Here is a 22,857-nt window from a genome sequence, read left to right on the forward strand (position 1 = left end):
ATTTCACAGGATCTGTCTCTTGCTGAATGGCAATATTATCCACAAATACAAATTATTATTAAAATGCTTTTAAATAGTAACAGTACTCAAGAGCTGTTTAGTCAGTTGGTATATGAGATGCACTTAGGTGCCTCATAATAGAATTATTAATAAAACTTATCAACAAGGTATCTGGGTGCACTCTATATTTTAATTAAAGAATATATTGTTTAGATTAAGAAGTAAAATATACTCCAACACCAGGCAGATTACAATCCATACTTTAACAGTTAAATTATTCCATATCAAGATTTATTAATTTATTCCCATGGCTTATACAGTACAGTGAATTTTCTGCTGAACAGTACATAAAGTTATCTTCTACCAACATCATTTAAAAAATTTTTTTTGCAAGCTCACAAGAGCTATTAATAGGAACTTATGACTCTCAAGCATTCATTAAGGATGCCATTAGATGATGTAAAAAACATAAAATCTGAGCGGTAGGATGGTTGAAGCAAACATGTCTATTAACATATGCTTGAAAAAATTTGAAAATTGTGTTGACATTGAAACGTTTGCTATTAAATATAAGATCTAATTTATTGTATTAAAATACAGTATGCCAATTACTATAATAAAGAAAACATATTCTAAGACCTAGCCTGATGATATCTCCTGGGTTTTGAAAAGCACTTACAATGCCAGATCCCTGGGGATAGTCCCAAGGGCAGAGGGACACCACCTCACCCAGTTTGTTTATCCAGGAAAGCAGAGCTCTGATGCAGCATTTGGTTTTCACTGGACTGTTATTCTTTCTCAGTTTTCCAACTGGCTTGACATTGGGTACAATGAAGTCAACTGACTTATCCAAGATCACACAGTGAATCAGTGGCTCAGCTAGGATGAGAAACCTGAATGCTTCTTTCAGAGCCATAACTAGCTATTTTTGCGCCCGAGGCAAGAATATAAAACTGCGCACACACACCCCCCCTTGGCTCCTCCAGCCACATTGCAGCCATGCTGCGCCCCCCCCCCTCCTCCGGCTGCGCCGCTCCCCCCTTGGCTCCTCCGGCCGTGCCGTGGTGCCCCCCCGCACTCCTCCGGCTGCACCACCCACCCTCGCACCTCTCTCCTCTGGCCACGCCGTGCCCCCGCTCCTCCAGCCACACCGCCCCCACCTTGCTCCTCCAGCTGTGCTGTGCCTCCCCCTTCACTCTTTTGCCGCCGCCCCAAGCAAAAAAAAAAAAGTTAGACCCGGTCCTGCTCGCCCCGCCCCAGCTCACCTCTGCTCCACCACCTCCGCGGGCCTGAGCGTGCCACCAGTTGTTTCTCAGTGCTCCCAGGCTTCCTGCACGAACAGCTGATTCGCAGGAAGCAGGGGCTTGGAGAATCAGGGGCAGAGCATTCAGGGGAGGAGGCGGAGAGGAGGTGATTGCGCCCCTCCCCTTTGTGCGCCCGAGGCAAGTGCCTCGCTCACCTCGCCCTTGTTACGGCACTGACTTCTTTCTCTATTGCTTGCAATGCTACACTATCCTCAGTAAACTGGAAGGAAACATGATTTTATTTCTCACTCCTGTGCAAATGGTATCATCATTGTATAGACTGAGTTTGCATAGATACAGAAATTACATAGGTAGAAATTAAATAGGATGAAAAAAATTAACCTATACATATAATAAACTTCGAAGGGGACATGCTAAGCAGAAACAGTTTATGGAAATCTCTTCTTTTAAACTGATTGTGTTAATCTTTTTTTAGGAAGATGGTTTATTGTATAATGTATCTTTGTTTTTCCAAATATTTAACCACTCCTGCACCAAATCCTGGAAACTACACAATCTACGTACACAGGCTGGATATAGGTGTGGTCCACTATTTGCATGTGTGAATGGAAGCGGCTAGGGGAAGGGGGGAGAGGCTCCCTTGAGTTGTAATCACCTCAGCCACCACTGTGCCCCCTCAACTCTAGCACCATGGAAGGTTTGGGTAGTTGATCTGTTGAGCTGAAGTCAATGATATGTCATTCACTGATTGCAGAACTAGGAAGGAAAAGAAGGAGTAAGTCTTTAATATTTTCAATAACTGAAACACGTGGTGAGAGAGTCTTAGTGTTCAACATCACTGGCAGTAGTCAGGCCATCTAGGTCCCTAAATATGGATTTACAGGGCCCAACTTCATGCAGCCATTTTGAAAATATTAGTCACCATGACGGTCAGGTCAAACAGAGAGGCGAGTGTGCTGGTCCCCAGCTCTAACCTTAATACATTAAAGATTAGGGGATACTTTGAGATCTACTGATAAGGAGTATATCAGAGATAGGTATCACTATCAAACTATGCTCTATTCCTTTACCAGTAATTATAAATCAACAGTAGTGAATACAGTACTGTGCAGACACTTAAAGTGCAGATCTATCCAGAAAAGTGATTTTGTTAAAATAGCATAGTGGTTCCCATGGTCAGTCTGTCACAGAGTTCCATATCAAATTAGTACAATTTCAGAGGCAGTGCTAGCCCATTGCGGGCCCTACGCAGGAATATTCCCCCCCCCAACACATACTACAAAAGCAAATAGGTGGTCCTCTTGAGCTGCTTGGACCCCTAAGCAATTACTTAGTTTGCTACTTATGCCTAGCGTAAACTCTGACAGTTTGTAAGTAAAATACTCCCTCCCTCCCCCCAGCTGCTGAACCTCACTCCCCCTGGGCTCAGAGTCAGGCTGTGTTTTTTCCATTTGCCCCATTTATACAGTAAGAGGTTTTGCAGACCAAACTGTGCCCTATATGACAGCTGTGCCAACTCCATTAGCCTTAGTGGGTGTGCACAGCATAGGTGTCACTGAGTACATAAATGAAGTCAAGGAGGTAGCCCAGTCCTAGTTAAGGGAACAATTAGACCTGCTGAATCTTCTTAGCTTCAGGGATGCTGACAACCGACAGCTCCCTTGGTGACTTAGGGGACCTGCCTGGACTCAGCGCCTGTGAAAACCAGGTCACTTATGTGCCTGAACACGGATTCCATGCCACAGTTTAAAAATTTGATGTCTAATCAGTTTCCCTTCCCCTGCCAAGCATTTGCTTGGGTCTCACAGCCCTTCCCTATGTCCGGATCCATGGGCTGTGTGCACGCGTTTGGGCGGGGTAAAGCAAGGCAGCGCCTAAGGTCTCCACGCTATGTGCCGTCAGAGCAGCACCACTGAACCACGGGAGATGTAGGCGACTCACGTGTCGCTCTTTGGGGTGCACTTCGAACGCCGGGGCTCTACGGACCAGCTCGCCCCAGCTGCTATTCTCTGCCTGGCCGCCAGGGGGCAGCAGGCGCGGTTTTGAGCCAGCGCGGGCGGAGAAAGGGTGCGCTGACGTATGCGGGCCCCGCCCCGGCAGCGGGGGGCGGAGTGAGGAGCTCGGCTGCGTGCGACCAGCCCGGCCTCTCGGGCGCCTGGCGCGAGGGGAAGAGGACTGTTACTTGGCGGCTCGGAGCAGGCGCTACCGCAGTTCAGCTGGGAGTCTCTGCTGTCCGGACACACACAGCCCTCGCCCCGCCGCCATGTCCAAGGAGGAGAAGAAGCCTTTCAGCCAGACCATGGCCGAGTGGCGGCAGTTCGTGTACAACCCGCGCAGCGGCGAGTTTCTGGGGCGCACGGCCAAGAGCTGGGGTAAGGGACTGGTGGGGGCCCGGCCAGGGGCCGGGGGCGGTTGGGTGAAGAGGTGAAGGAGCCGTTGGGGGGGAGGGGGGAGTTCTGCCGGGGTGGGGCTGCCGGCGGGGGGGTGGGGGGGAGCCACGAGGCGGTTCTCTGGAAGCCGTTACTTTCGCCGCGTTCTGATCTAAAAATAGCCTGAATCTGACAGTGCGCCGGGGGGGATGTCGGAGCCCGCGTGCTGGTTCCGCGGCACCCGCCCCGCCTTTCCTGTTCGTCTTGCTCGGGGCGGGCTGGTGATCGGGTTGGTGGTCGGGGCCGCTACGGCAGCGGGCTGAGGGAAGCATCTCCCAGTACGTCCCCAGCTGATTCGCTCTCCGCGTAAATGCTGCAGTGAGGCTCAGCAGGCTCCTTCTCCGTGTCAGCTGCGGAGGGATGGGGAGGAAGGAGGAGTCTGGTGGCGCAACTGTAGCAGGTTACGGCTGCAAACTCCCGATGCCAAGACTGGGGCCATCTCCCTCCTCGCTGATCTCTTCTGTGGTATTACTGCAGCCACACGCGTGTCATGCGCCCATATGTTCCTTATTGGCATGACAATGTGGGGAGCTCTAACCTGTCAGTGGTGAATGAGGTGGCCTCTGGGGTGCTGCTGCTGGAGGTGGTGGAGGGGTCAGGTCTTTGAGTTGTCAGTTTGCACAGCTTTAGAAAGTAGCAGTGATGGATCTGTAACTTGCATTACTGTTGCTTAAGGTTGGCCCTAGATTGAATTTTCTGGGATCTTGATTTACAGATGTGGCTGATATCAGTAGTTTCTCCACATGACCGTTTGGAAGACTGTGTTTTCATTCCCTCCTTAATTTTCCCACTGTCTCCACTGGGAGCTGGAAGGGGAGGGAGATGAAATGACGTTATTCTTCCAAGTTCTTAAACTACAATAGTGGGGAAAAATAATATTAAAGTGGTGTATAAATAATGTTAAGTATTAAACTACTCAATTCTTGAAGGGAAATGTATATTTCTTGGCTTCAGATAGCACCCTACCTGCTCCTAAAATTTTGATACAGTTGAGATATTTAAATAGCTGTGCTTATAAAATCCACAAAAATTTCAGCATGGTATTGAGCAGTGCTGGACATATGCATGGCCTGGTACAAACTCCATGAGTAGGAACACACAGTACATGCAGGGGTTGTGCTCTCAGGTTGCCTGTCAGGAGAGGGCGCTGATTTTGACATGAGCTCTCCTCTATTCAGAGGGAAATAAGATCCTGCTTGCTACTCAAATAGAGGAGGAGGAAGAGAGGAAATTTCCACTCTGTTGTTGTCTTGTGACTTCTCTGTTCAGGCACCACATCAGCAGGTTCTCTTAAAGTGTGTGGGTTGAATGAATGGGTGTGTGGTTAAGTGATCATAGAAGCATATTTGTGTACTGAAACAGATAGCATTAGCAACTGGAAGTGCTTTAGAAATGCTTAGCATATCTGAAGGAAAAACAAAGATGTTTATCAATAATAGAATATCAGGGTTGGAAGGGACCTCAGGAGGTCATCTAGTCCAGAACTTGATTTTTTTTTTTAAATAATTTTGACAGATGATATGGATGTTTATTTTTAAGCATTTTTATCTATTTAAATTTTCACAGTTGCAGGAAATCATGTTGTCAGACAGTGGGTGGGGGTCCAGTGATTATTTAATGACAGTAGAGATTCAAAAAGTTAGCTTTATAACCATTAAGACATAAATTATCAACTTCACAGGTCAAAATATATAAAACAAATATCTTTAAATCAATATTTAAGTTCTTAGGCAACATAAGAAAAATGCTGCTTATCTGTAAATTTCTAGCATCAGTGGAGATATTTTTTGGCAGCGTGTATATGTATGGTGAAATCAGTGTTTTCTGACAATTACTGATAAAAATCTAATCCTTTCAAGCTTGTAACTTACTTTACTAGAAAGCACCTTTATAATACTGCCATCCTGGTCTCTTCCTGTGCCATGGCATACTGTCTATAAAATTGTTTTTAATAGCAAACCTATCTTAATCTGGAGTTGTGATTTGTTCTATTTTATAGCCAAATCACTCATTAAAGATACTTTCCTATTTCAAGAATAAATTCAGTAAATATGTTTATATAAAGGTTCATTTAGTACTTTATGTAATGTTGTTTACTTAATTTGTTCAGGTAATAGGTGTGTGGTAAAGAGATTAAATATTCCTAAGTAATTATTCCTTAATGTCACTGCTTAATTCTGCATTCACACAAATCATTTTGTATGCTATGGGGGTGTTAGTTTAGACATTTCATGCTTAATATATTGAACCTATTATGTCTGGCTACTTAAATATTTCTGAAATGTTGAGTCTTCAGTTTATCTTCATGCATTCATGTATGACTTTTGAGGGTAACTACTAAGAAGAAAAATTTGTATTTGATTACAAATTTAAATAGTTTGCCTTGCAACTTTTAAACAGCTCTGTCAGCACTATGGGAAAGAGGTGGGAGGCTGTTACTTACCAACTCCCTTGGGACCCGTTTAAGCAGCTACTGTCCCTGTCTTGTTACCCTTTCTGCTGGCCTGTGGGCTCTTCAGGAAGAGCAGGATAGTTCAACTGGCCCTATCTGAGGTTAGGGGAATACCTAATAAAAGATGTCACCTCATCTTCAGCCAGCTGCTCGAGATAGTTCAGAAAAGTGCTAAAGAGAGAATTAGTTACGGCTCCCTGATTCTCTGCCTGAGCCCAAGATAGAGCCTTGAGATTGCTCTAACTTCCATCAAGTTTGCAGTTTACCTGGAGAACACATTCCAGTTGCAAGGAGCCAGAATGCAACATGTTCAGACTGCTCCTCCTCAATCCCTCTGGCCATGTCTGTACTACCATTTATGTCGGTATAACTTATGTCTCTTAGGGATGTGAATAAGCCATTCCCCTCAGTGACATAAGTTACACTGACCTAAATGCTGATGTGGACAGCTACTGCCACTCGTTGGAGGTGAATTAATTAAGTCGATGGGAGAGCTTTTTCCCGTCGGCTTAGAGAAGCTATACTAGACAGCTTATAGCGGTGCAGCTGCACGCTGTCTAGTGTCGCTATAGCATCTGACATGTCCACTGCACCGGTAGCTGCAAATAAGGAGATGCATAGGAGCTGGTTATACAAGAATCTATGCTTACAGGGGACTCTCCATGGCAGGGGAACATCCAGGATAGGAAATGCTGGTCGTTTCTGCCTGTCTTAACTGCAGAACAGGGTGAAGAATCTGTTTCAAAGTATTGATTGTAGACGCTTGACCACCAACATTTTTGGTTGAAAAGGGAGGATGCTACTGAGTAATATGTGATTTTACTGGGTGTGTGTATTGGGAGGTGTTTCAATAAATAGTCTATATTTCTCCTGCCTCCTTAGGAGACTACTGTAGACTTTTTCTTAACTTTGTGTATGTGTCCTCCTTTTTCCTAGTGTCTCGTTGTTGAAAGGATGTACTATGTTTCTTTTTGAAGGTGGGGAATTCTGAAGTGAATGATGCACAATGGTGGTGTGACTTAGGCAGAAGGTATTGTTCAGGAGATCAGCTGCTGCATGCATTTGGGCCCGTTTGGAACTGTTTTAAGATTGATGCACTCATTTAATAAAAACTGTAACTCTACAATAGCAAATAATATACAAAAATGCTTACTGGTTGGTATGAGAATTCAAATCTAGCAATGATATGCTGTAGCCTAGCAAATTACACTTAGCATAATTATTAAAAATCCATGATGATAAATAGGTGTGTGTTTTCATATTCTGGATAGGCTATCCATAAAAATATTTAAATTAGATTTGTTAGAAAAAGCCAAACAAGCCACTACAGTCAGGATGTTGGTTTTATGTTCAAATATTATAAAAATATTCTTATCTTAAAGAATGACCTAAAAGATCATAAAATTATTTTTATAAACTTAAGGAAAGTCCATCTAGTCCTCTTCCCTCCCACTCACCCGATGAGGATCTGCAAGGATCTGAGCTCTGGGATTAAGAGGCAGGATGTTGAATTTTTAACAAAACTGAATTTCTAACCTAAAAAAACAAAGCTTGAGGTGTAGAAAGGGTTTGCAAGAGAACCTTTCCAGGCTTTTAAATGTAAAGAAGCAAAACAAAGTCTCTTTTTAGCTTAGTGTATAAGCAAATCAACATAGCTGAATCAAATAACTTTACATTTATATATAATGCCTTTTACCATGAAGGATCACTGAAGTGTTCTTATCTCCCTTCCTTGCTACTGAAATGCAATAGCTATTCTGCATTGGCAAGACTCCGTGATGATTATTATTATTTATTATTATTAGCAGAAGTGGCACAATAATTTCTGCAATTGGGGAAAATCTGGGGAGATAGAACATGATTATCTTTAATGTCTGTGCCCTTATGGCAGTTTCTATTAACGAGTTGAATGCTGCCATTACCTGCATATCTACTAATCCAGGGGTTCTCAAACGGGGGGGCTGGGACCCCTTGGGGTCGTGAGGTTATTACATGGGGGATCGTGAGCTGTCGGCCTCCACCCCAAACCCCACTTTGCCTCCAGCATTTATAATGGTGTTTAATATATAAACTAGTGTTTTTAATTTATAACGGGGGGGTTACACTCAGAGGCTTGCTATGTGAAAGGGGTCACCAGTACAATAGTTTGAGAACCACTGTACTAATCATTCATACTGAACAATCAGTTTCATTGTTTGAATTAAACAGTTCTAAAACTAAATGTTTGTTGCCAAAATAAAGACAATCTTGCTGACTAGATGGAAGTTGTGACCAGCCACGTTGTCATTAATTTTGTTGAAATGTTGATCTTGCTTTTGTCTGCAGTTAGACTCCTCTGAAGAAATATCAGGGGGTAGCCGTGTTAGTCTGTATCTACAAAAACAACAAGGAGTCTGGTGGCACCTTAAAGACTAACAGATTTATTTGGGCATAAGCTTTCGTGAGTAAAAACCTCACTTCTTCGGATGCATTGGGCATAAGCTTTCGTGAGTAAAAACCTCACTTCTTCGGATGCATCCGAAGAAGTGAGGTTTTTACTCACGAAAGCTTATGCCCAAATAAATCTGTTAGTCTTTAAGGTGCCACCAGACTCCTTGTTGTTTCTGAAGAAATACAGCATTTTGATTTAAAATTTAGAAACTAGGTGTGAGAAACTCTTTTATCTCCTTTAGTGTCTTAGACTTGATTTTATTCCACTGTCTATAACATTTGTTTCAACCCCCAAATGCTCTCCTATTTTATATCTAAAAAACTATCCATCACATCTCCAACTCATGGCATGTATACTCCACTCATTTGAGTTCTTTTTACTGCTGCTCAAATCCCCTTCCATGCATTAGTCTCCTTTTACCTTACTATTGTCTCCCTTTCTATGACTCCTTAGCCTTGTCTCTCCAGATGAAAACATTAAATTAACTTGTTCATTATGCTGAAATCATTGTGATTTGGGTAATACAAGTATCTATTCTGTAGTTCAGGAGCTAAGGTTTCTCTCTATACAGGTTTATTTAAGCTGATTAAAATATATGGTGGTGGTACTGTAGAGTACGTATGAATCCTACTGTGTTGAATTGATGCTATATATTGAATATGAATTGGCTCAGTTCTTCAGCAGATATAAAAAATCATACTTGATGGTGCTTAAAACTTCAACTGAAGTTTTAAACAATATTTAAAATAAGTATAACTTAATCTCTAATGAACAAAAAAAAAATTGCCACAAAAGAAGCTATCTTAGTAGAGAGGATTTTAGGGACATGACGTCAAGGTGGGAAATACTGTAGGCCTGCTTCACTTGTTTGAGTTCAGAATTGGATGTTGCTGTAGTAAAAACAAACAAACAAAAAAAAAGATTGGGGTTTTTTTCTGACTTCTATAGGAGTCCTGCTGATCTTCAAACAGGAAATCTGCTTCACAATTTACTGTTAACTCTCTATGTGATCAGGACTTTGAGATTGTCTGAAGGAGTGGTATAAATTATAGTATGAAGTTTCTTTGCTTTCAGCATTTGTCCTCTAAATTAAATGGTCAAGATAGAGCAGAGTTCAGGCTTTCCCTGCAGGAACAGTTCATCCAAACCTTGAGGTTTGTGGGATAGAAAAGTTTGCCAAAAATCAGACTCCCTTCTATCTGTATGTATTTGAGAAGATAAAGTTTTTAGCAGGAAAACTATTTGTTGTTGCTGAACCCAGTGTTCTGAAAGTTCAAAAAATGCTTCTGGCCATTTGAATTGAATTTGAAATTTGCACATCTAAATCTCCTGTTGGGATTCTGTAGCTTGTGAGGGAAACATCCTTGCCTTTAATATCTTGTGTAACCTGTTCGTGGTGACATATCCCTAGTAGTACATATAAGGAGATGAATTTATTATTTTAAGTGTTAGGCTCACTTGCTGTTGGTTACTAACACCAGATGGGATGATGGTATAATATCCAGCTGCAATTATTTTGGAAGGGAAAATTTATCAATTTCGAGAGATTATTGGACATACAATTTAGTGGCTAAACTGCAAACTAGTTCCTGTTGTGAATTTAAAAATGTGTAGTAGTGCAGGACAAAACTGACAATTTCTCACGATTCTAAAATGTCTTCATAGCTTTTAATCTATTGCATAACTTCAAAAAATTCCCTATAGCATCCATACAGTGTTAACTTCATCTGCTTTTTCTGCAACAGAAGTTATCGTTTTTCTGAGCTGTACATGTTATTTACATTGGCTACACTGAAGTAGCACAAGGAAATAAACCAAATCAGCCAATTTGGTTTGTGCTGTTAACACAAGTCCATGTTTGTTAAATGGAATGTGTCAGTGTTGTACTAAAGGAAACTTTTCATATTAATTGCTGAGAGTGCAGAACATATGAGAGAAATAGTAAGCTACTATTAAGAAGCTCTATAAAAAGAGCTTTAAGCTATGTTTCTACTCCGAAGACATTCAGGAATCAGGTCTGTTAAACGAGGTCATGACACTTTTTTAGATTTTTAGAGTCCCTTCTGTTTACTGACTGCCATTTATTACCTTTTACTTATGCTATCCTAACAGAGCTAACACAGCTACATCAGTGTGAGCTGAATTTTTCTCCTGTTCATTTCTCACTTATTGGTCAGAATGTAAGATGAAGTGGTAAGACAACCTAATGAATGATGTAGAGCAGGTCAGGGTTCTTATACTTGATGATTTTTTTTTTTTTTTTTTTTTTTTTACAATAATGTGCCTGCTGCTTTTTAGATCATCTCCATTCAAGACCATGCAGAACATCTCTCACTTCCTTCTGATCACAAAATCCTGTAGCAACTATAGTAGTTGTTCACATGGAAAAGTGATAATAGAGAAACATTTAATATGCCAAGTTTCCTTAAATGAAACTTGGTAACTGGAAATTAAGAGACCTTATGACCAGTCAGCTCTTTGTATAGTTTGGGAATCTGTGTAGAGTTACCAGTAAACCTTAATTTTAAATGATCAGACATATACAGATTAGAACTGTCCTTGGTCATTATTCAGAGTTTTGGCTGGGAAGAAGAAAAGATGCAGAGCCCAAGTATTTAGGGAGGAAGTGGGTTAAGCGTGTGTGTGTGGGGGGGGGGGGTAGACAATTAGAGTGAAACAGGCAGAAATTACAAAATTTTGAAAGTATTTACTCTTAGTTTAAAAATAAAACCCCAAACTTGCCATTCCTGATCTAGTGGCCAGATTCTCTTGTGGTACAGAGGGGGTGGAATCTGCTTCTAATCCCTCCACTCCCGTCCAAAAAAGGAGAGGAGAGTCCCCTGTGGGTATAGAGTTGGCATAGCTGTCTTCGAATGTTGCTCTCTTCATAGCTGCAGTACAAGATGTATGTTGGCTGTGGTGTGATGAGGTGTGGCAGGTGCTATGGTGATGCTCAGCAGGCGAACAGTCCCTTGGCAACTATTGCCAGCTGGTGGATGTTAGAGCAGCTCCTAAGAGAAAGCATAAAGTTGGTACAGCAAAGAATCTGGACCCAGATCTTTTAAGTAAGAGAAATGATTTACCCTGTATTGTTGAATGCCATTTATTTGTATGAATATTTCCAACAGACACTTTAACCTTGAGACTTCTGACTTTTGCTGCCTGAGAATTGAGTTTTAAGTATGGCTTCTAAGGTAGGCAGTAAGTCACAAGTTAGCAAAATGATTTGGTAAAGCCAGCCGTGATGTGGGAAAGTATTTGTATAGGTCTGCTTAGTCATCTTCTAAAACTATTTCCAAAATGTTTGGAGATTATTTTTACTTTTGCTAAAGTACAAAAAAAAATTGTGAAATCAGAATGAAATGGCATTTTTGTAAGTTTTTTACTACATTCATATTGAGAAGAGGGAAATATAAATTTACAAGAATATAATTTGCTTCTGTGGGCAACTGTACAGGCAAGACATAGTAAGGAAAGAGAGTGAGAGGGGGGCATTCAAAACTGAGAAGCCAGACAAACCACAAAAGATAAGTTGAGGAGAAATAAGAGTGGTGTTGCTCTCTTCCCTCCTAGGAAAGAGGAAATTCCAAATTTGATATTTTACCTTCTTACGTAGTAGCTAAACTATGGGAGCTTCCTGGGAAAGACTCCTGGTGTGAAGTCAGCATATGTTCTTCCTTGCCCCATAGCCTCCATGGTAGCTGGGATCGTTGTGTGCATCATGGTGCTTTATCTTAAACCTCAGACGACTTCTTCGAGTGATTGCTCGTGTGTATTCCGCAATAGGTGTGCGTGCTCGCCACATGCACCGGTGCTGGAAGTTTTTCCCCTAGCAGTACCTGTAGGAGGGAGCGCCCCCCTGGCGTGGTATAAGGGGAGCTGCGTGCTCCCCCCACCCTCAGTTCCTTCTTGCCGTCAGTGAAGGTGCGTCGGAACTGCTCTCCTCCAGCTTTGCTGTAGCTCGTCCCCAGAACTGTTCTTTCATTTAGTACCTATAGTTAGTTTAGTCAGTCAGTGAGCCTGGGCTGGGGCATGCCCCAAACCCTGGGATTTAACTTGTGTGGTTCTTGTCAACGTTCTATGCCAAGAAGCAACCCGCACACAGACTGTTTGCGCTGCTTGGGAGAAACCCATATCAGCGAGAGGTGCAAGATTTGCAAATCGTTTAAGCCTTGGAGAAAGGGACATTAGGCTCCTAGCCATTCTGATGGAGTCGGTGCTGATCCCAACCCCAGCATGCCGCTCCGAGCCGGTACCGGGCACCGTGATCTCGGTACGCAGTGATCCGCCGGTGCCATCGACCAGTCAGCACCGGTCCCCGTCCTCGGGGCACGCCAAGAGGGCCAAGGAATCTCCCTCTTTGCAGTGGCACCAAGGGAAGTCTGGGACAGAGGGTAGGCTCGTGTCGGGCAGTCCTCGATCTCTACCAGGCCCTAGGCCTCCAACTCACATAGAGCGGAGTAGCCTGGCCCCTTTGGAACAGGCCTCTCCTCGTGACATCCACGCCCGAAGCCTTCCAGGCAGCCTGGGATGTCTTGTCCATGCTGGTGCCCGGAGCGCCCCCGATTTCAGCCCCATGCTCCAGAGGCAAGCCTCCGCTGGGATCTCCGCAGTCGCCCCGGCTCGATACTGGTCTTGGTCGAGGGAACATTCCCGATACCGATCACCGCCCAGCGTCCACTTGGAGCAGAGTCCACGTGGATCACCCTTGATGCCGACCAGACTCTCGGGCTGGGTTCATTCCAGCTGGGACTCACGGCACCGGTCCTCCTCAGAGAGCAGATATCGACAGGACCGCAGCGGACATTGTCTTCGGTCCCGGAGAGGGTACTGCAGTCGGTCATGGCACGCTCGTTGACGCCGTTCCTGCTCGGGCTCCTGCTCCAAGTCTCCGCCAAGGCACCGCAGCCCTGGGCGCCGGTCGCCTCGCCGTTGCAGGTCTGCCCGTCGAGGCCGTTCACGGAGCAGCTATTACTATCGGTACCAGTCCTCCATGTCCAGATTGCGGTCCCGTGACCGTCGCAAATCCCGGCGCCACCACTCCTCCTGGTCGAGAGACAGCAGCAGATCCTACACCAGCCCAGTCTCCATTTGTAGCCATACTTTAATGGGCCAGACCGGCCAACCCGGCAGCCACGACGCACGATGCCACAACAGGTGCAGTGGCACCGAGCATCGTGGCCAGCCCAGTGGTACCAGTGGGCACCGTGGCCTCCAGCACAGCCCCCAGTGGGAGCTCACTTGGTGGTCGGAGCTTCGGAAGCACCGTCAGCCTCCCTCTCCAGACCCCCGACAAAGGAGTCGGTGGGACGCTCATCCTCGGTACCGTGCCCAGAGTCCAACCAGGTGGTGGATCCTCTAGTGCTGGCCGACACCAAAAGCACCGCACCGCCCTCTTTGCCCCGCCTGGAGGAGGCAATTGTGGCCCCGCTTCCCTCTATCCTGCAAGACGACTTCAGGGTCCACCAAGAGCTCTTAAAGAGGGTGGCAGCAAGCCTCCACCTCCAGGCAGAGGAGATGGAGGAGCCCTCGGACTCCCTGTACATCGTGTTGTCCCCATTGGCCTAGGGTAGGGTGGCCTTGCTGCTCCATGAAGGAGTGGCTAAAATTTCAAATGCCCTGTGGCAAACACCAGCCTCATTGGCCCCCATATCAAAAAAGGCAGAACGCAAGTACTTTGTACCCTTAAAGGACATGAGTACCTATATACCCACCTGGCGCCCAACTCCCTGGTGGTCGAGTCGGTCAACCAAAGTGAACGACAGGGTCAGCCAGCCCCGACCCCAAAGAACAAAGACTCTTGGAGGCTGGAATCTTTCGGAAGAAAAATATATTAAGTCTTCGAGCTTCCAGTTATGAGTGGCAAACCATCAGGAGTTGCTACGAATTTAATCTGTGGGGCTCCCTGCCTAAATTTAAGGTCTCCCTCCAGGAGCTTGATAAGGAGTAGTTCCGGGCGCTGGTGGAGGAAGGGGCAGCGGGAGCTTGAGCTTCCCTGCAGGCTAACTCAGATGCTGCGGACACAGCCTCATGTTCAATGGCCTCTGTGGTGTCCATGAGACTGGCATCCTGGCTCCTGCTCTCCGGGCTCTCCAGCGAGGTGCAATCTTCCATGCAGGATCTCCCGTTTAATGGGAAAGCTCCGTTCGCAGAGGAAACAGATACAGAGCTGCATCGCATGAAGGACAACCACACGACCCTCCAGACCCTGGGTCTCTATGTCCCGGCTCTGGCAAAACCTAAGTTCAAGCCACAGCAGACTCCGACCCCGGCCGCCCTCCTGAAGTACGAGGCTGCTCATAAGAAGCAACGGGGCTATAAGAGACTCCCTCGCAGGCAGTCTCGGCCTGCCCCCCCAGCCTGGACCTTCCAAGGCAAGCAGGCAGGGAAAAGGCGATTTTGATGGGACGCTAGGGGGCAACCCACTAGTCCTCATCAGGGATCCAACACCAATAAAGCTTCCCTTCTCCATCCGGTTGTGTGCTTTCCTTCCAGAATGGTCTCTGCTCACTTTGGACAGGCGGGTCCTCAACACCATCTCCCGGGGTTACACCCTCCAGTTTTATCTCCTCCCCACCCAACCGCCCCCATCCCTCCTGGGAGACCCCTCTCACGAAGCTCTGCTCAAGCAGGAGGTGGAGTGGCTCCTAGGACTAGGAGCGATAGAGGCGGTGCCCGAGGAGTTCATGGGCAAAGGGTACTACTCCCGTTATTTCCTTATCCCGAAGGCCAAAGGGGGTCTCAGGCCCATACTGGACCTATGGGGTCTGAACCAGCACATGGTGAAGCTCAAGTTCCACATGGTCTCCCTGGATCCCGGGGATTGGTACACTGCCCTCGATCTACAGGATGCATCCACATATTCAAGGGGCACAGGCGCTTCCTCTGTTTTGTGGTGGGACAGAATCATTACCAATTTATGGTACTCCCATTTGGGCTGTCCACTGCCCCCAGAGTGTTTACAAAATGCATGTCGGTGGTAGCGGCCTATCTTGGGCGGCGAGGGGTACAGATGTTTCCCTATCTGGATGATTGGCTTGTCAAGGGCACCTCCCGTTCGCAGGTGAGGGATCATGTGGCGCTCCTCCTGTCCACATACACCGCCTTGGGCCTACTGGTAAACAACACCAAGTCCACGTTAGTCCCAGTCCAATGCATAGAGTTTATTGGGGCACTCCTGGATGCAGTGTTGGCCAGGGCCTCCCTCCTGCCAGACAGGTTCAAGACCCTGAAAGGTCTCATCGACCCGGTCACAAGGTTCCCGGTGACAACAGTCAGGGTTTGCCTGCAGCTTTTGGGTCATATGTTGGCATGCACGTACGTGGTCTGTCACGCCAGACTCAGGATGAGGCCCCTCCAGCTCTGGTTGGCCTTGAATTTCTCCCAGGCCATGGACAGGATGGATACTGTGATTACCTCCCTGCGATGGTGGTCCACCCCGAACAACATGCTCCAAGGGCTTTCATACCCAAGGCCTATGGTCGGCTCAGGACCTGACCCTAAACATAAACGTCAGGGAGCTCAGAGCAGTAGGGCTGGCATGTATGCTCTTCCGCTCGTACCTGGAGGGCAAGGTAACCAGGGTCCTCACAGACAACAAGGCCTCGAAGTTCTGTATCAACAGGCAAGGCGAGGCCTGCTCCTCTGCTTTGAAGCCCTCAGGCTGAGGGACTTCTGTATAGCCCACGACATCCACCTGAAGGCCTTCCACTTACTGGGCGCCCACAACGAGAGGACGGATCGCTTGAGCAGGGACTTCTCCTCACAACATGAGTGGTCCCTCCACCTGGAAGTGGCCCACCTGCTCTTCCAAAGGTGGGGAAGTCCCCAGCTGGACCTATTCACGACTAGGTCCCTGGTTCTGCTCCAGGGGGGACCTGGGGAGGGGCGCTATCTACAATGCCTTTCTCCTGTCCTGGTCAGGCTGGCTTCTCTACGCCTTCCCCCTGTTCTCTTTATCAGCAGGGTTCTGGAGAAGATAAAGTCGGGCAAGGCCCAACTCCTCTTGATTGCCCCAGTGTGGCCCAGGCAGTATTGGTACGGGACCCTCACAGGCCTGGCAGTAGCTCCACTGTGGCCGTGGCCGTTGCCGCTCCGCCCGGACCTGCTCTCACAGGACCAGGGCCGCCTCCTCCATCCCAACCTAGCAGGTCTTCACCTTATGGTGTGGCTGCTCATTGGTTAGGTGGAGAGGAAAGGACATGCTCCGAGCAAGTTCAACGCCTCTTCCTCAAAAGTAGATAGCCCTCCACTCACTGCTCTTATTTGGTGGGCAGCAGACCAGGGTGTCTCCCCGTTGATTGCCCCGATCCAACTTATCCTTGATTACCTCCTCCACCTGAGGATCCAGGGCCAGGTGTCCTCGTCCATCAAGGTGCACCTGGTGGCCCTATCGGCCTTCCATCCACCAGTGCAAGGACACACGGTGTTTTCCCATGCTATGACTGGCCAGTTCCTTAAGGGTCTAGACCGTCTTTTCCCATATTCTAGACTCCTGGTTCCACAGTGGGACCTAATCCTGGTGTTGGCTCATCTCACAGGGCTCCCGTTTGAACTACTGGCCACATGCTCCTAGTCTCACCTCTCGTGGAAGGTGGCCTTCCTGGTTGCTATCACGTCAGCCAGGCGAGTCTCGGAGCTCAGGGCCCTGACCTCCGAACCGCCGTACACGGTCTTTAATAAGGACAAGGTTCAGCTCCACCCACACCCCGCGTTCCTCCCAAAGGTGGTCTCCGCCTACTACATGGGTCAGGACATTTTTCTACCGGTCCTCTGCCCCAGCCTCATGCATCCAGTGAAGAACGCTGCCTCCACATGCTCAACGTGCGACGGGCTCTGGCTTTCTACCTCAAGCAGACTAAGCCATTCAGAAAGTCCTCGCAACTGTCGCCTTGGCTGAGCGTGCGAGGAGCCAGCCGATTTCCACTCAGCAGCTTTCCAATTGGATTACTTCATGCATCCGTTCCTGTTATGAGCTGGAGGGTGTTCCCCCCGCAACCCATTGTGAGGGTGCACTTGACCTGGGCACAGGCCTCTTCGGCTGCCTTTGTGGCCCACGTCCCCATCTAGGACATTTGTAGGGCCGCCACATGGTCGTCGGTTCACACGTTCACTTTGCACTATGCGATTGTCTCCCAAACCAGGGATGACGCCGGGTTTGGCAGGGCTGTTCTCCGTCCTGGGAACTTGTGAACTCCTACCCATCTCCAACAGAGATACCTTGGAATCACCTATTGTGGAATATACATGAGCGATCACGCGAAGAAAAAAGTGTTACCTTTTCCATAACAGGTGTTCTTCGAGATGTGTTGCTCATGTCTATTCTGCATCCCACCCTCTTTCCCCTCTGTTGGAGTTGTCAGGCAAGAAGGAACTGAGGGTGGGGGAATGCGCAGCTCCCCTTATACCGCGCCAGGCAGGCGCCACTCCAGAGGTCGTGGGGGGCGCTCCCCCCTACAGGTATTGCTAGGGGAAAAACTTCTGGTGCCAGTGGCGAGCATGCACACCTATTGGGGAATAGACATGAGCAACACATCTCGAAGAACACCAGTTACGGAAAAGGTAACTGTTTTTTCCATCTGTTATATTGGCGCATATATGTGGCTAATAATCTTGTGGACTTCTTCAGGCCCTATATGTAAACATTACAGCACACAAAATTATGTACTCTTCAAATGATTTTGCAATACCTACTCACATCTAGGTGAGTTTAGGACAATTATTCACCCTTAATTCTAAATTACTCTTTCTGTGGGTTTACTTGAGACAGCTACGCTTAATGTACTAAAAGAAAATCTACCAATCTTGATTATTTTATTTTGTATGCACAGAATATGCTCTTGTAAATGGAGTAATGGAATAGCTTTAGTTACAAAGTTCCAGAATGGACCACGTTCCTGTAAAAACTTACAGCTCAATCTAAGCCATTTTTGATAGGCATCACTTTTTACATGGGTAATTGCATCCTTTACCCTCAAATTGACTTGTGATGCAGCACTTCTAAGGTGAAAGCCTTCTGCCTCATTACACAGCAAAGGTACACATTAATAGTACTACTGCAGAGTGTCATATCTAGTTATTTTTAGGACCTATGAGATTGTGTAACTAGACAGTTACTTGAAATGTAGATTATTCTCCTTCGCAGGTTTTCAGAGGAGCAGTCCATAACTAATTGCACGATTCATCATTTTTTTTATCTTGCGGGCACATACTTTCTTCCAAGCTTTCCGTGCAAAAGCTTCCTTGTGTCACTTTCATTTTTGTAAAACATTAATCACTATTGCCAATGTGGTGAAAAACTGAGATGATGAAATGTTCAAGCCTGCGTTGAAATAGTATGTTAAAAAACACCAGTTGGCAAAATTAAAAAACTACATAACCCTGTATATCTGGGTCATCTTAAAGCCTTTTCAGTCTATTTCTTAACTAAAGGCTAGTGCCATTTTAAAAAATGTTCAATTTGTTAACTCCATAGCAGACTAGGCCAAGATGAGGATTCCAGCTAGTTGCACCCCAGCAGTGTTACTTAAGATCTTTAAATCCTTAGTGACTGTGTCCGGTTTCCTCCCTCCTTTTCCAGACACATTGTTCCTTCACAGATGATATCCATGTGGTGACGTGGAAAGCATCATGATTTTTCAAAGCTTGAGGCAATAGAAGTAACGTTTTAATATTAATTTGTTTGAATGCTGTTTATAGGAATATGATATAGAAATATATTTAGTAAATGCCTTGAATCATTGGCAAACATTAGCTTTGGCTTGATATGCTACAGTATAATGTAGCTTCTTACTAACCTTAATTTTTCTATTGATTTTGGGAGATACTAGAGAGGATGGGGGAAGCTTGTCCATGAAGCTGCCTGTTTATCTAAGTTATCAGTTTTGCTCTCTAGACAATTGCCCTTGGTGACAAACTTTCTGTAGCTTATTGGCACAGACCTACATTAACAATATTTAATAGTACATAAAGCTTACAGAAAACACCTGAAGTGGGCAATCCAAGCTTGGCTCTAGACCAGCGGTTCTCAGTCCATGGGCTGCATGCAGCCCAATTAGCACACAGCTGTGGGCTAAAGGCCATGCATGGCGGGCTCCTGGCTGCCTGGCCGTGTGTGGTGGGCTCCCAGCTTCCCCACAGCAGGTTCGGGGTCCCCGCATGGTCCACAGTGATAAATAGGTTTAGAACCACTGGTCTGTTCACTCTAGTTAAATGAAAAACTATATTTACTTAATGCTTTAAAAAAGAAAAAAATGAATTTGTTAATAACATTGCTAAAGGAGCTCTGTAATGTGCCCCGTCAAAACCCAATGTCTGGGATAGCTTGAGAAATAATTGCAAGATGTACCAATTGTGTGTTAGATGTATTCTACAACCTTCTTAACCACATCGCAAAACCACCTAACTTACTGTCACATGTACCTCAAGTTCTGCATCAGAACTAGCATCATATAGTCTCCAATCAGCAAGTGAGAAATTCTACAGTTGTAATTTGTGTTCCGATTATAACATTTTGTTTTTTCATCCAGGGCTCTCTAAACTTGGTGAAAATCTAATGTATAGTCATTTGTCTTGTAATCTGGTTGATTATTCACATATAGCATTGCACTTAGAGGTCTCTGTTATGTCGGGGTACAATCAGTTGCTTGGCTCTCAGAAAGAGCAGCTGCAACAAAACAAAAATTGTTCTCAGAAGCTGGGGAAGGAGCATCCTCCTGTTCAAGCTTTTTTTTTAAATGGAATGACCTTTCTTTTAAAAGCCGAACTTTATATATATGTTAGGGGGGAGTGAGTGTGTGTGTGTGTGTGTGTATGTATGTGTATGTGTATGTATAAATAGATATAAATGCTGAAACACAAGGAAGATCTAATTTGGTATCTCTGTGTTTGAGTGGTGGGGACTGAGCACCTGATCCAACTCCTACTACAATCCTGAGTGTCAGAGTAAAAAAAAAATTAGACTCGCGTTCAGTTTAAAATAAATATTTTGTTAATTTGAGTTCTTTAATTTTACAGGTCTAATCTTGCTGTTTTATCTGGTATTCTATGGTTTCCTAGCAGCACTCTTTACGTTCACAATGTGGGTTTTGCTTCAGACCCTGAGTGGAGATATTCCCAAATATCGTGACCGGATTTCTAGTCCAGGTAACTGTACTCTTTTAGTTTTATGTCTGGATTTTAAATTAGAATAAGATAACATTATCCTAAAAGGAAGTTATTAGATAAAAGTACATATTCCAATGTGGTGTAGTTTTAATTAGACTAATAAAGAGTTTTAAAGGAGGACTCGTTTATAATGGGTGAATCATTTGGGCTTTGTTGGTTTGCAGCATAAAGCCATTTAGAGGCTTTTTTTTTTTTTTTTACCATATTTACTAACTGATAGCTCTAAATTCACTCCTTTCTAGTTCTTCCTGGATTTTGCCATACATTTAAATTGCAGTTTTCAATCCACAACAGTGAAATATGAGGTCATAAACATATCTAAGTTTTGATATTTTGCTGCAGTGTAGATTTGATTTAAATCATGATTTAAATCACTAGTCAGGAAGACTTGATTTAGTCATGGATTTCTACATAAAAGTGCATTCTTGTTGGTTGTTATAACCTTAATACATATTCTTCACAACTCAAAGATAGATGTAGGTTTCATTTTTAGAAGGTACACACTATACATTTTTAAACAGTGATTTATTTTGAAAACTTTTCCGATTAGTTTTATAGCTATATCAGAAAATGAATGATTGATTGGTTATTTCATATACCAAAGGTAATTGAAGCAGATATTTATGAAGTCATTGGGAGGAGAACTATCTCCAATTCAATAGGTTAATCATTAATATTTGGAGGATTTTCTTGCCATGCTGTATTAGGAGGAGAACATCACCAGACAGACATTTAAACTGTTTTATTTAACTAAAACAACGTTATGTATTCTAGATTCTTTTCTTCAGCAGCAAACATATAATATTTTAACAAAACAAGCATATGAATTTTTGAATTTAGTTAAACATTCAAGTATGTTAAAATTGTTTTAATTAAAATAGTTAAATGACATTTAAAAAAAAATTAAATCAACTGTGTCAGCCAAGTCAACATGAGAAACTTAAAATATTGCCTTCTGTAGCTAACTCAGTCGTCTTCACCTTCATTTTCCTGTTTGTTCATAATCTGGATAAGAAAAACAAGCTTTCCTGTTTTTCTAGGTCCCAAACGATTTCTCAATTTGGAATAAATTAGTCCAAAGAAAGAAAATATTCTCTCTACACCAGCAGAAGAAGCTACTTCTGTTAAAAGTGAGGTTATCACTTCAACAGTCTCTGAATCCGAGTGCTTAAGTGACTTCCACCACTTCACTGGTGTGACTTTCTTTAAGATATTATCAGCAAACATATATTTCTTGAATGGTTCACCCTTAGCTCTGAAGTTTATTATAGTTGGCATTTTGGAGGGATGATTGTTGGATGTCCATGTCATAGTCAACTTCTCTTCTTCAGCAGTTAAGGTTTGACCTTTGTACCGAGTATTGAGAATATTTTCAAGAAAATGAGCTGGAGATAGTGCTTGTTCCATTCATTTTTTTAATGCTTGTAATTTAACTCTGTCGTTGCATACTCAGCATATGTTCAACATTTCTCTTGAGCCCAATGTTGAGAACTTTGGCTGTGACAGTGCCATCTATTTTTTTCACGATTTTGTTCACAAACTGTCATCAGATTAGGCCAGTTCTTGATATAGTGCTCAAAACAGTCCACTACTGAGTTCCATTGCATGTCTTGCGGTAGAGTTAGCTTGGTTCCTCCTGCTTTTTTTCAGAGCAGCCACTGTGGAGTGGTTGTTACAGAAGTATTTTGCAATTTCAACATCATTAGCCTTTATTTCTGGAACACTGAAAAGTCTGGCTAGGAGGTGCACCAAATTAGCACTGCAACCGTATGTTATTGGCTTGGGACTCTCTTCACTCTCTCCTAAATAATTTCTTACCTTGAATACACTTGCAATATTGTCTGTGACCAAGCTGCATACTAGACATTTTAATTTTTTTTCAGTTTGTTATAGCTTTTACTGCTACTTCTTGAGTATTCTGCTGTGTGTGCATTTCCTGATGTATCAGTCCTTTCTGTAAGGAAGATATTCCCTTCTTCTGTTGTCACACAAGCACATACAACAGGATCATTGTGGACATTGTTCCACACATCAAGACTCAGGTTAACAATTTCACCCTCTAGACCTTGTCTATGGTTGTTTCTGGATGATGGAGATTTTTTTTCCTTTTGCTAC

The 22,857-nt window shown here is 44.6% G+C and overlaps 1 protein-coding gene across 1 annotated transcript in view; it reads left to right on the forward strand.

Moving 5' to 3' along the window:
* Positions 1 to 3,379: 3,379 nt before the first annotated feature.
* ATP1B3 (ATPase Na+/K+ transporting subunit beta 3) overlaps positions 3,380 to 22,857 on the forward strand; it is a 68,070-nt gene continuing 48,592 nt past the window's right edge. Inside the window, exons 1-2 of the mRNA XM_054039063.1 lie at positions 3,380 to 3,637; positions 20,593 to 20,721. Of these exons, the coding sequence (XP_053895038.1) occupies positions 3,529 to 3,637; positions 20,593 to 20,721 (238 nt within the window). The 5' untranslated portion in view covers positions 3,380 to 3,528. The remainder of the gene's footprint in view (positions 3,638 to 20,592; positions 20,722 to 22,857) is intronic.

Source organism: Malaclemys terrapin, chromosome 9 (genome assembly GCF_027887155.1).
Source record: "Malaclemys terrapin pileata isolate rMalTer1 chromosome 9, rMalTer1.hap1, whole genome shotgun sequence".
Lineage (NCBI taxonomy): Eukaryota > Metazoa > Chordata > Testudines > Emydidae > Malaclemys > Malaclemys terrapin.